Source organism: Styela clava, chromosome 14 (assembly GCF_964204865.1).
Source record: "Styela clava chromosome 14, kaStyClav1.hap1.2, whole genome shotgun sequence".
Classification (NCBI taxonomy): Eukaryota; Metazoa; Chordata; class Ascidiacea; order Stolidobranchia; family Styelidae; genus Styela; species Styela clava.
The window spans coordinates 12,093,760-12,106,684 of NC_135263.1; the positions used below are offsets into that span (position 1 = coordinate 12,093,760).

Here is a 12,925-nt window from a genome sequence, read left to right on the forward strand (position 1 = left end):
CTGGGAACAGCTAATCATTCATTGCATAAAAAAATGTTGTGGTGTGGTCCATGATCGGTAGCAAAAAATAGCATCACCATCCACCGCTGCTACAATCAAATTGCCAAATTTATAAAAAAAAATTTTCAATTTCTGAAAGGTTTGTGGCCCAACTGATTTTAAATTTTACAAATTTTGAGACTTGCGACATACTGTACTGAAACTAAAAATCGTGATGGTTATAAAATTTACCCCTGGTGACAAAACCAATATCATTATTATAACAAGGGTACTGTGTTGATGCATATATACATGTATTTTTGGACTAGATAAAAGCCGTACATAATCACATGATACAAACAGTATAAGTACACATAGATAACAAAATAGTGCAGTAAGTAACTAGTGCAGTAAAAGGGTATATTTGCTAAAAATATACTCATCTAAAAAATACAGTGGTAGGAGCTAAGTCGATGATACTTCAAAAACCGAAGTGATTTAAACTAAATGCATTTCTACAAAAGACACCTGAGATACCAAGTAAGTATGACCACTGACCACTAGGACATTGCGCTTACTAATAAGAAAGAAAACTAGATAGCGATCAGAGACCGCCGACTTATCGATCAGCGGTTTTGATTCCTGACGCTATAGCGACACTGCTACTAATTAATTAATAACTCGCTAATTATACGAAATAATTCATCCGAAATCTATAGGCTACTGGTGCGAGATATGTTGAACGCACATGCAAAATTTGGAGCAGATTCAACCTCGCTTTCGTGAGATATCGTGTAACAACGAAAGTGTCTAACAGACAAACAAACAAATACCTATCAACATACTTATCGATCGAGATCAATAAGTAACAAACACTTTGGTCGTCTAAATTTGCTTACCAAATGACTATTCAGAACAATAAGAGATAAAATTGAACTGGAGAGGGAGAGTGGCATTTTCATAGTATTAACGAATTTAGTTAAATATTAGTTTTTTTGAGTACATACTTTACTGGTATTCGTTTTAGTATAAAAACGAAAATATTTAAACTACAATAATTCAAGTTGTAACTGTCTTTCTGCATAAACTCTCAATAAATAAGGACATTCTTCCTTTGTATCATAGTACACAGAAGGCACCACAACATAATGTCCTGGATCCAAAGCAGTGGCAAAACTAACTTGTCTTGAATCACAATGTGCTCTAGTGTTTATAACAGCTTTATTCTCCCGAAAGAAATCAGCAGGAAGTCGTGATGTAGGCTTTTCGTTCACCTGCAAGATATAAAATCCGAGAGGGAATAAAAGTCGACTTCCATGGAAAAATGATGTATAAAAAAATTGCTAGCTGTGGTAAGACAGTTCACATTGCCACCGATGTTGTCTCCGACCAGTCCATGCATCGGATACAAATAACTGGTAAACTATCCCCATCTCGATACAGACTGGTAACCGGTCAAGAAGCTGTGTTACACTATATGATTTCATCTTAAAAAAGTAAATCCTATCATATCCAATTTAGAATTATTATAAAATGATATCATATCCTAAATGTTTTCAAGTGAAGAAAGGTAGGCGTATAAAATAAAAATGAAAAGGTGTAGTATTAAGCGTCTGAAGATAATAAATAGAAGCTAATACATATAACATTTATTTTCATGATTATTCTGGGATGAAAAGAAGCCTTCAATATATGGCATCTATCCAGGCTGGGTATAGGAAAAATTAGCCTGTTAATCATTTAAGACGCATGGACTTGAATTCCACATAGGAAGCGATATGACATCTTGATTCATACCCAAAAAAACAGTGTACAATTTTACCTTGAAAACGTGTAGACATATAAACAACAAGTAAGGTTCATCATCAATCTCATTTTGAGCAGCAGCTGTTCTCCAAATATCCTTTTGCATAAGTTCCATTAACAAAAAGCATTTAGATTTGAGAGTGGGAGCATCATAATATGGATTGAAATCATCTACAACATTTGAAAGATTTTATTAACCAGTCAGAATTTTTCTTATTTATATATATTTAAATAAAATCTGCATATTGGCATATTTGTTTAAGAAGGTTGTCTTTTAATCTTAATATTACAAATTTAAAGTATTAACAATTCAAACTATAAATATCCCAATGTAGGCTTCGAAAATTTCAAATGGAAAGGACATTTACTACTGTTGGTTAAATTTTCAGGTCAAGCAAATTACTCCACCACTTTACCCAATGTTTGCAATGAAATAAATTCAGGTTCATCCAGTTATAGTAGTCCCTATGTGTCAGTGGCGGCTTGTCTAGAGTCCTATTCAGAACAAAGTGCAAAATAATATGAAGAAATTAATTTTGAAATCGCTTATTCCATGGAACCTGCTATTTTTTGATAAATTTAGGATTTATGTCCCACTGCAGTAAAACTTTGCATATAGCATGATCAGGGATGGCCAAAACCGAATAAGTTAGTATTCCGAATAATCTTTCGAATATAAAATATCTATTATACTCTGAAATGGGTCTGACTCTGTTCCACAAGAGAAATACTTCAGACCAATCAAAAATTTCTAGAAATTAAATTCATCCATGCAGAATATTTAAAATGAACATTGTTTCCAATAAATTTTCTCTATTTTATTTTGTCGGAATTTAATTAATTTTTTGGCTATCATAAGCTCGAAACATCATTATGAAATATGAAAATATCCTTGCTAAAATCAAAAATTTATGATATCGAATATAACCAATTTTCAATGTATTTGAATATTCGATTCGTTCTGGACATGCCTGGTCATGACTTCTGATTTTCAAAATCAAAATACCCAACATTTTAAGACTGTCACTATACCAATCTTACCAGGTTCTTTAAGTTCCATATAATAATGTGGATTATACTGACATACGTCATCATCCTCAATATTATCATAATCAAGATCTGGTATAGAACCAGGTTTCCAAGTACTTTTCACATCACAATGTAACCAGCTATAAATACGGAGAGATTTAAAAAAGTGAAAAAAAGAAGAGCTTCTTCAAAATAATTCTGTTTCACATTATATTAACACGGAGAGAGGAGATATCGTAAGCGACAACAGCTTGCAGTGTTACCTCTGATTAGAGTGATTGCCCTGTTTGAGTTATAATATGCTAGCGGATTGCTGGACCCCTCACTATGGTTGGGTGGTTCACATAACCCATAATCGTCTATGGCGATGAGGCGTCTTAATCAAATAGCAAGTTGACTGTTTCCATACTTAGACTGGTTGTCATAGGTAATTGTAAACAGCAAACAATGGAAAGAACCATAGAAGAGGATTTTCCTACAGGGGAGAGAAAGACAAGTCAGCCTAATCTCATAGGAAATGTTCATATGGTAACAGGCTCAACTTGTTCAAATTGATAAATGTCCAACTAATCTCATACACGAAGTAACTAGACGAGAGGCCGTGGTTTGCCATGTGATTGAGCTTTCTTATCGGCTTTCCTCTCCCCTTGGATAAATATCTAATCCCTATCCTATCATAAATAGCAATGTATAAAACCATGAGAAGTGCGGCAAGCCAGCAATCGTTTATTAAAACATACTGTAATTTGACTTGACCTTACTCACAATTTTGCTGTAATACAGATTTTCTCAAATGAATTAATATTTAGTTACAGTAATTGTAAAAAGTTGACAAAACTATTCAACAAACTAAACATCAAACTATATACTTGAAAATCAAATCTACTCACTTATCTTGTCCACCATAAAAATTACTTTCAGCCTCTTTCTGGAAATTCTTTCCAGTCGCCAAAATTGTCACATCCATGAAGTATTCCTTGAAATCTTCGAAACTCATAGTAAATACTCCACAAAGCTGTCTTTCTAAACGACCATCGGGCATTGAATGATATCCCATTTTTTCATGCAAATGTTCAGATTCTTTAAATTTTTTAGATCTGAATTCAAAATGATTTGGTCAGTTTCACCATGAACTTGGTATTTTAATCATTCAAAAGAGAGTTTCTATAAATTCATGTAAGTCAGTTTTTAAGTTTACTCATTGGTAAAATTATATTAAATATTTTTTAATATTACAATACTAAATTTAGATTCAGTTTTCGGAATCCTGATTGTATCGACTCAAACTGCATCGAGTATCACATCAATCAAGATATTTTGGCTTGCATTGCAGCAACATAAATCCATATAGTTTTAGTAGTTCTTGGAATTTCAGTGATCGCACGTGAGTTTGCTCAGATTTTTGAAGTTTCCTCTACTTCTACGGTAAGTAAGTGAATGTGCATGACCTTGCTTCAAGCAAATTATCCATATTCAAAAATGTTCTGATTTGGAAACCCAGAAAATTTGCGAATAAACAGTGATTCCACTGTTTTTCTATTCATATAGTTCACAGTTACAGCTCAAACTGCATCTTGCCCATCACTTCACAAGGAACCAGGATATTTGATATGCTATAGCAAATCAGATACTGTTATATTACAAGCATCCCAAATCTAGTGGCCCCTACATCATAAGTGACTGTTTGTATAAAAATTATAGTGAAAGCATTATGAAATTACAAACTATTTAAAAAGGATAAACTCACTCAACACTCCAATCACCAGTCCAATCAGGTTTCTTCTGATGGGGTGTCATAACTTCAATCAATCTCAATGTTGATCCTTCATTCTCAATCTATAAAAAGGGCAGTATTTTTATTGAAAACTTTATATTATAACAGGAAGCATGTTGTGCGGAAATAAACTCCAAGGTCACGATGACCATATAACAGTACAGAGGTAATGAGAGCCTAAAAATTAGTACACAGAAGAAACACTTGATACGTCAATTTGTTCTTACTAAAATATTTGATACCAATAGCAAATTGTGAATAAAAACACTGTCAGAATTTAACTGAAATTTAAGTGAACCATGACAAATTTTTATTATTAACAATAAATTCCTAATTTCAAAATAACACATGTACCATTTTTTATAACCATGATACATGATTTGAAATAAACTTCACAAATCGCACTTCTGAATACCCTCCTGTGTGAGTTTACAGGTAGGAATCTTATGATGGATAATTTTGTATGAAAAGCTCACTGGCCTCCATGTCGGGTATAGGATTAGTTAACCAGGTATTAGCTACTAATTATAAGGTGTCTCAAATAACCAATCAGTTATGGCTTTCCCTCACCAGCAAGTCCTTGTATTGGCAAGTGCAGTTTTAAGTATTCTGTGGCGTCTGCAGCTGCCGCAAAACCATGGCGGTATTTCCCTACCATGGTCGCTTCGGCCAAACCTATGGCAACTGACATTTTAGCTGCCACAAACCAATGTCGAGCTGCCGTTACCGCGGCAGCAAATTGAAAACCAATGGCAGGTAAAATTTTGCTGCCGTAACCGCGGCAGGTGGGCCGTAAAGACAGGGCTGTCCCTTATGGTGACAAATATTGGGTAAGTTGGAACGTTTTTCTTATGGATACAGTTTTGATGGATTTGGGGTTAGGGTTTAAGTACATATAATTCCACATGATCAATTAAAATCTGGTACATTAATTTGTGAATATACCGTTAATACTGATTACTGAATAATGAATAGCACTATAAAACCATGGCAAGAGCTGCCGCGGTTCGTTCGTGGCAGGAGCTGCCATGAAGTGGTAAGAACTGCGCCTCTGTATTGGAAACAAGTACGGCAAGGGGTTAAATATTCTCACACAAGACATGAACTGGTCACCAGTCAAGGGATCTTGGCTTAATCATAAGCCATGCCATGATTAAGCCATATTATTTGCCTTCCCTCTCTGCCTTGGGATAAATATGAAAAACCCATGTTAGCTTAATAAAGTCCATCTTTATGATGTACAATGATAAAATCCTGTTGATGATTAACTGTAAAGGAAAGTTCCAAACTACTGTTTTCTAAACACAAACCTCGATTGCTTTTATGACATTAAAACCATGTTGTTCTATATAATCCATGGAATCAATCTCCACACTTGGAAATTCTTTAGTACAACAAACAAAACTAGAATTGTTTTTAGCTCTGTGAAAATAAAAGATAGGAAAATTAAAAATTGTGAATTAAATTAAAGTACCATAAATCAAAGGCTGAGGATGTGGCACATTGTGCTAAGCAAATTAGGAATACACCATTGCGACACATGTGATTGCCTTGTTTCGAATCTCGCAAGAGATTGCTGGACTCCATGCCACTGTGAGGTGGTTGACGTAACCGTTAACTAATTAACTAATCCCATTCCCATGGACTAATAACCGGACAAGAGGCCTTGGTTCGCAATGTGATTAATTTCTATCCGAAGAGAATTACCACATGTAAAATACAAAAGAAAAGCACATATAAAGCAATAATGGAAATAAGAAGTCTCTTATTTTATACATTATCTCTTTTGTCTCAAGTTTTAACTTTGCCCCTACCCCATGTTGGTCAAAAAGCATATTTTACATATCTAGAAAGAATATTTTGGAAACCCGAATGTTAAATATATCTTCGAACCGTATGTACAAAATAAGTTCATTTTACAATGCGAAAAGTCAAAATTAAATGAGATCTTCTTATGAACATGATGTTTATGTTTGCTCTCATCATTTTACTATTTTGATCATATTGGCCTAAAAGGCTCTATAATTATAATAATTCAATAATTATTATAATCAATTAATTGTTATATTATAATAGATATTATATCTAAAAATTCCTAATTCTTGTCAAGTGACTCTACTAGAGGCTTCCATCAGATGCTGTTTTCACATCTGTCTATGAGTTTTCATGTACAATAATTACTATTGAATTGACCTCTGTCCGAGTGGGTTTCTGCATCGAGTCAAAAGTTTTTAAATAAGCATTTGGATTTCTATACTACATCAATATTAATGTGATATGACAAGTATACATTTAGTTGAACTATATAATAAACATGACAGACAATAAAACGAGAATATCGGTCGGAGACCGAAGACTTATCGATGGAAACCGCGGTTTCGATTCATGACTCTATAGTGACACCGCGTGTCTCATCACTAATTAATTGATAACTCGCTGATTATACGACATAATTTATCCAAAATCAATAGGCTCCTGGTCCGAGATATGATGAATGCACATGCAAAATTTGGAGCAGAATCAACCACGTGTTCGTGAGATATCGCGTGCATCTAACAGACAAACAGACAGACAAATATCCATCAACATACTTACCGATCTAAAGATTGATAAGTAATAATTGGTAAAACAAATCAAAAAGAATTACATATTTAAACTCCCTACAAATAACAAAACTTATATTAACAAGGAACAATAAGATTGGATCCCTAATACCACACACAACACAAATCATTTCCTTATAATTTTTAAATAATAATAAAAATCTCACTTCTGGAGAGCTGTGAACACTTCGTTTCCTGTTTCCGAATTCAATCTGTAGGTGATAGCCAAACCGCCAGTAAAATCTTCGAAAAACTCGGATAAGAGACCACCTGCCGCTTGATATGTACCACAGTGTCTGCATTACCGATAAGTACATAAAACTCGATTATGCAATTATTATAGATTATAAGATTTTGGTAGTAAAAATATTCAAATTTGATGAAGCTATTCAATTTCAATCTGATTAATGAATAGTTAGAGCATTATTATTTACTACTCACAGTTTATACTAAAATAAACATACTTAGCATATGCCTTTTGCATTAAAGGTAACCAGTAAGGATCTTTCTTATCAACTCTTGAAAAAGCAAGATCATTTCCAATCATAGGAAGATAATCATCAATAATTACATCGGTCCAAGATCCTAATTCCCAAAAATGGAATATAAACATACCAACGTACTCTTCACCATTTAAAGTTTGTTTACGTGGCTTTATCTGGTCAAGAAAAACAAATGAGGTGTAAGTGAAACGGCATTGACATATTTCATTATTTGTAAGTACCGAATTAGTGCCAAAGTATATTATCTTATTAAAAGAGTATAGGGAAGAAATTCTAGAAGTTTTTTCATACAAAAAAAAGTTTTTTTCATCTTCTGATCTGATCATGTCTCTGTGATTGTGTGTGTGAGTGCATGCTCTAATTAATTTATTACTTTTGGGTGAGTGAACATGTACCACTTCTTTTAACAACATCTTTCAATCTAAAATCTGTACATTTTAAAACTTACTTAAGGTTTTGTTTGCTCTCCCGATTCTATAATCAGTTATGATTATTTTGTTTTTATCAATTATTTTATCATCTATTATGCTGATTATGCGATCAAATTATACCTATACTTCATAAGCAAATCAAGGTCTTGAAACCTCAACTAAAATTGGGAAGAGAGAAAATACTGACCGTTTTGACCAAACATGCTGGGCTTGTTGATAAAGCTGCTATTGCACCTGTCCAAGTGTACCATGAGGTAAAAGGTCCAACATTTATTTTTTGAACATGATATCTGTTTTCAAATTCTGGATCAGCTGATAATTCCTGAGTAATTTATAGACAAATGATATTTTTAGGCATAATAGTATAAATTTGTTTAAATATTCATTGTATCGATTCGAACGATTCGAAAAGATTAGAGTAAACTTAAAGCTACGATAGTAGGTAATTCCACAAGAAAATGATATTTTTAATACACAATATGACCATTATCTCGTGGGTGGAAGTTACTGACTGTGGCAAACAAACAGTGCAATGAAATATTTGCTCAATTCACTTTGTTATCTTTTAGCTCAAATCATACCAAATACATTATACACAAAAAAAATTCAAGATCTATGAAAAGAATCGTACTCAATCTACTATTTATAAAATCAGAATATAAGACTAACGTGGGGTCGCTTCCAAGAAGTTATACAATCATATTTAACGGTGTCAGGGATATGAAATAATGATGACTGATTGGTAGGAAACTCAGTATCTTTGAATAAATGCAATTCATCCGATTCTTTGTTCTTTTCTTTGATGGTTTCCAGAATAGTTGTATATTGCTCAAAAGAAAGGAAATCAATATGACTTTGCAAATTTGTTCATCGGAATATAAGTAAATGTAACTGTGTACAAAAATATGTTTTTGTAATGGGTAGTATAGTATCCAACCCTTAGGTTATAAGGTCAGCAAAACATATGTGTAATTTTAGATAGGGTTCTTATTAAGCAGTCTTGAATAATATAACTATGTGACAAAAATAATATGGCTGAGCAATAGCTTCGCATTTGTTACTAGGGTAGAACACAGAAATAGTTAATCCACTCATGGTCTCAGTCGAGATGAATGAATCATGTGCTGAAGCTGAAGAAGACTATCATTAACCATCACGAATTTGGCTATGCTCATACACAAAATACAGTAATCATCCTCTATGAGATTTGAAACAGAATTTACCAGAATTTTACTTTACTGCCTTACAAAAGAAGCAATATGAATTCAAATGAACTCATCAAATTACTATAATACTGGGTCTCCCATGTTGATTAGATAAGTATTACTTAGCTAATTGATATTAAGCAGTGCAAGTAATGCAATTGCAGATTTGTGTTACTATAGTACTATACAACAATAACACCCAAAATGAGTGTCATGCATAAACATTAGCAATCATTTCATTGCTGTAATTGTCAAGGAATGAAATAAGGTGAGAAGTCAAACATTATCAAAATACACAAATAACAAAAATATACTCACAGTTTCAGGTGGAAAATCTATATCAACCCAATTGAGTGATCTAGTATTTCCCATTTCAGCTGTTGTCTTTCTTATTTCACTATGAGCAGTTTCACTCTTCTCTGATTTCAAACTTCTTTTCATGGTTAGAGTCTTAGTCCATCTAGCAAGATATGGTTAAAGTGCGGTATAATGCCATAGTGACTTGAAAACTCCCCAATAAAATTTAAGATATGAGTTATTATGACAATGATATTGTATTACAGTATTATGATACTAATTATCTATTTATCTCAAACAGCTTATCCAAGGAAACAAGTATAAAGCAGTATGGTTTCATTAACTTGCGACTTGTATCTAATCTTCTTTAAAGGCATTTACACTCTGAAGGAGACTCTTGGAAACCGGCTACTGATTTACAACCATATCATAAGTCCATATCATTATTCCATTATGCACTGTTCTAGTCTTGCAATAAACTATAGCAAATTTAAAGCAGTACCAGTAATCTCTAGTGATGACCTATTGATAAAGGAATATTATGCATTCAAAGACTGACTGCAAATCTGTGTAGTCCAATATCATAAATACATAATATACAGCTTACGTTTATAAAAAGAAGAGCTTAATTGAGCATGGGAGTTCAGGAATTTGTACAACGTTGCGCCATAGCTATGTAAATAAAAATAATATTTACCTTTGTGCCCGTTCATAGCGAACCGCGGCTATTGCAGCTTCGAGGTCGTAAATATCATATATCGTCTGACTTGGGATTTTTTTTTCGATCTATTGTGCTACTGTGGAATCGTGAACCATTGTCATAGCCCACACAATCATGAATGTTTTTTGCTCGTCTCTTGCAAAATGACGGAAAAATTCAATAGGTTTATACCGTTATAAGCGTTTCTGAACATGATTAACGAAACCCTTCTCCTACTACAGTTGCAATATATGCTCCCGTTGTCTTTCAAAAATAAACATGTCGGTAAAATCAACGCGCTGGACGTAAAAGCAAATACCTGAATTATTGTCATAGATAATGGTCGTGAATTCCCCCTAATAATATACAAAGGCCCTGATACCGTTAGACTTACATTTATGGATACAATTATGAAAGAAAGGGCAGTTGAACAATTTTTTTACCACATATCAATTGTTAATGCTAAATTACTCCGATAGGAGCATACATTATTGTATAATCAATGAAAGAGAAGCACATACATTATTCTTCTCATTTTATATTTTACAGATTAAAAAAATTTCCATCTGGTTAATTAATGAAATGAAACTTCCAAATATATAGTAGTGAAAGCGTCTTTTCCGTAAAACGTGCAACTTTTGGAAGTGGGAACAAGGCAATATTTGTTACTAAATTTCTAAGGAACATTTTAAAATCATTTTCAGGGAGTTACCTTATGTGCGCTACGAAACTGAAAGATAAACGGCCTCGTCTTGCGGCCTAATAAAAAGTCCACTTATTCTTACACTTCTTCTTGGAGATCATCATTTATCAAAAAAAGAAATTATTCATTCGACAACCTAACATTATTTTGTATATCTCAGGATACGTACATCTATATGTAGATACTCTCACGTAGTGTACGTGATTTCAGATGTGATTAAGCTATAGCTACACATTGATATCCAAATTATGACCTAAAAGTAGTTTTGATTACTTAGCACGCCATAGCTACTCGAAAAGAAACGAAAATATATATATATTTCTATTTTTATTTCCACAATGTGTTGATAATGAAATCAATTTTGAGTTTTTGCGCTAGCTCTAATTTCCGTATAAAATATATATAGGCTACTTGTCAACATTTCTGAAACTGTTTGATCATGCTCTCATATTCATTATATTCAATGTAGTTATTGTGCACTTGCAATAAATAAAAGCTTAGTAAGCGTTTGCCACTCAATTTGCTCTGGCTGGAACCGTAGTATTTTTCAAAACTGAATCTATGTTATTATTAGAATTATAGGGGTATCCCTATCTGCGTTTCCTTACTCCCGTATTATTTATTATACGTTAGCGGAGTAATTCCCGTATCTGACCCCTTGGAGGTCAATAGCACACAAAAATTGCTCTGCCAAATGTTCGTATATTGTAAAGTTGCACGATCGAATTGAATCCACACAAATATATGGAAATATAAACTTAAACCCTAATACCAGTTTTACGGTTGGAATCCTAATTAGTAAGCAACACAAAAACATGAAAAACACAATATTCTCAAATCTCGGACGGGAGCTGGAAACACGTCACAAATTCGTCGATATATACGAAGAAAGGTCGATAACAAAGAAGCATAAACAGTAATACCTTGCTACAATTAATAAAATTATTGCTGTAACTTGTGCATGGCAAAAAAAAATAATATCGTACCTTTTTTTTAAAACACATACTTATAGTTGCTTTAATTAGGCTTATTTACCTGTAAGTATATTTACAAGATTTTACAATGGTGTGTTTGCATGACACAGAGGAACAATTATGATGTGGTGTCCTTCAACTAGATGTCCTTAGATCGTCATAGATTCAATGCAAATGTTTTATTTTGTTAAATAAATTAAATATTACGCAAATACAATCTATGTGAAAAGTGGAATGTTGATTATAATTATTTGAATCGCTTTTCAAAAACTTTACAGTGAGGAGTGACTTTTGGTGAGGAGGCTCAGAGTTGGGCTACATGGGGTTTGGAAACATCGAATTTTTGTAGTCAACTGTTTTATCCCGCCACCAAACGTAGGATTGAAAGTCAATAAATATTTTAAAACTCGACCACCGTTATATAACTGTTCTTGAACCTCACAGTCAACACAACGTTTACACGATTTAAACATAGTTTGGTACAACTGGACATATTAGTAGCCCAACGTTATTTATGGAGGTGGGCAGTGGTTTGAGATAAATGGTATTGACGTCATTGGGTGATTAAATAATAAAAAATTTATATATATATATATATATATCAATTTCATCCCGACTTGGCGAAAGTTATAAACTACATATTATATTCTAAAAAGCACAATTAATCAACAACTATCTGAAATTAAATTTGTGTGTGTGATTCATATATAAATATATACAATATTTCAACAAATCTTGAAATTAATTTTGTTTGTGAGTAAGTGTTTATAAAATTAACAGATGTACAAGATTCTGAAAATTTCATATAATGAAAGCTTTTTTCTTGTTGTACATTGAGATGAAATGAAATAAAATAATTTTTCTTCCACTCTCCTATAGAGATGTAAATATATAGTTGTCGTTAATATTTTTTCACCGGTC

General features: G+C 33.0%; 1 protein-coding gene across 1 annotated transcript; it reads right to left on the reverse strand.

Moving 5' to 3' along the window:
* Positions 1–271: 271 nt before the first annotated feature.
* Positions 272–11,008, reverse strand: LOC120341289 (calpain-A-like). The gene is made up of 12 exons (XM_039409777.2): positions 10,325–11,008; positions 9,649–9,790; positions 8,795–8,953; positions 8,313–8,447; positions 7,656–7,849; positions 7,359–7,487; positions 5,899–6,010; positions 4,562–4,650; positions 3,705–3,911; positions 2,827–2,954; positions 1,802–1,956; positions 272–1,253 (listed from the first exon to the last, which is right to left on the reverse strand). Exons 2-12 carry the CDS (start codon positions 9,769–9,771, stop codon positions 1,029–1,031), a joined length of 1,656 nt encoding a protein of 551 aa, XP_039265711.2. The 5' UTR covers positions 9,772–9,790; positions 10,325–11,008; the 3' UTR covers positions 272–1,028.
* Between the last annotated feature and the right edge of the window lie 1,917 nt (positions 11,009–12,925).

What these genes read in the sequence shown, in the direction of transcription:
- LOC120341289 (XM_039409777.2), bottom strand. Translation starts at nt 9,771, where the DNA reads ATGAAAAGAAGTTTGAAATCAGAGAAGAGTGAAACTGCTCATAGTGAA. An exon ending in CTTCTTGGAAGCGACCCCAC is followed by an intron (nt 8,448 to 8,794) that starts GTTAGTCTTATA and finishes TAAATTACTCAG; the next exon opens with GAATTATCAGCTGATCCAGA. An exon ending in CAGCATGTTTGGTCAAAACG is followed by an intron (nt 7,850 to 8,312) that starts GTCAGTATTTTC and finishes TTTCTTGACCAG; the next exon opens with ATAAAGCCACGTAAACAAAC.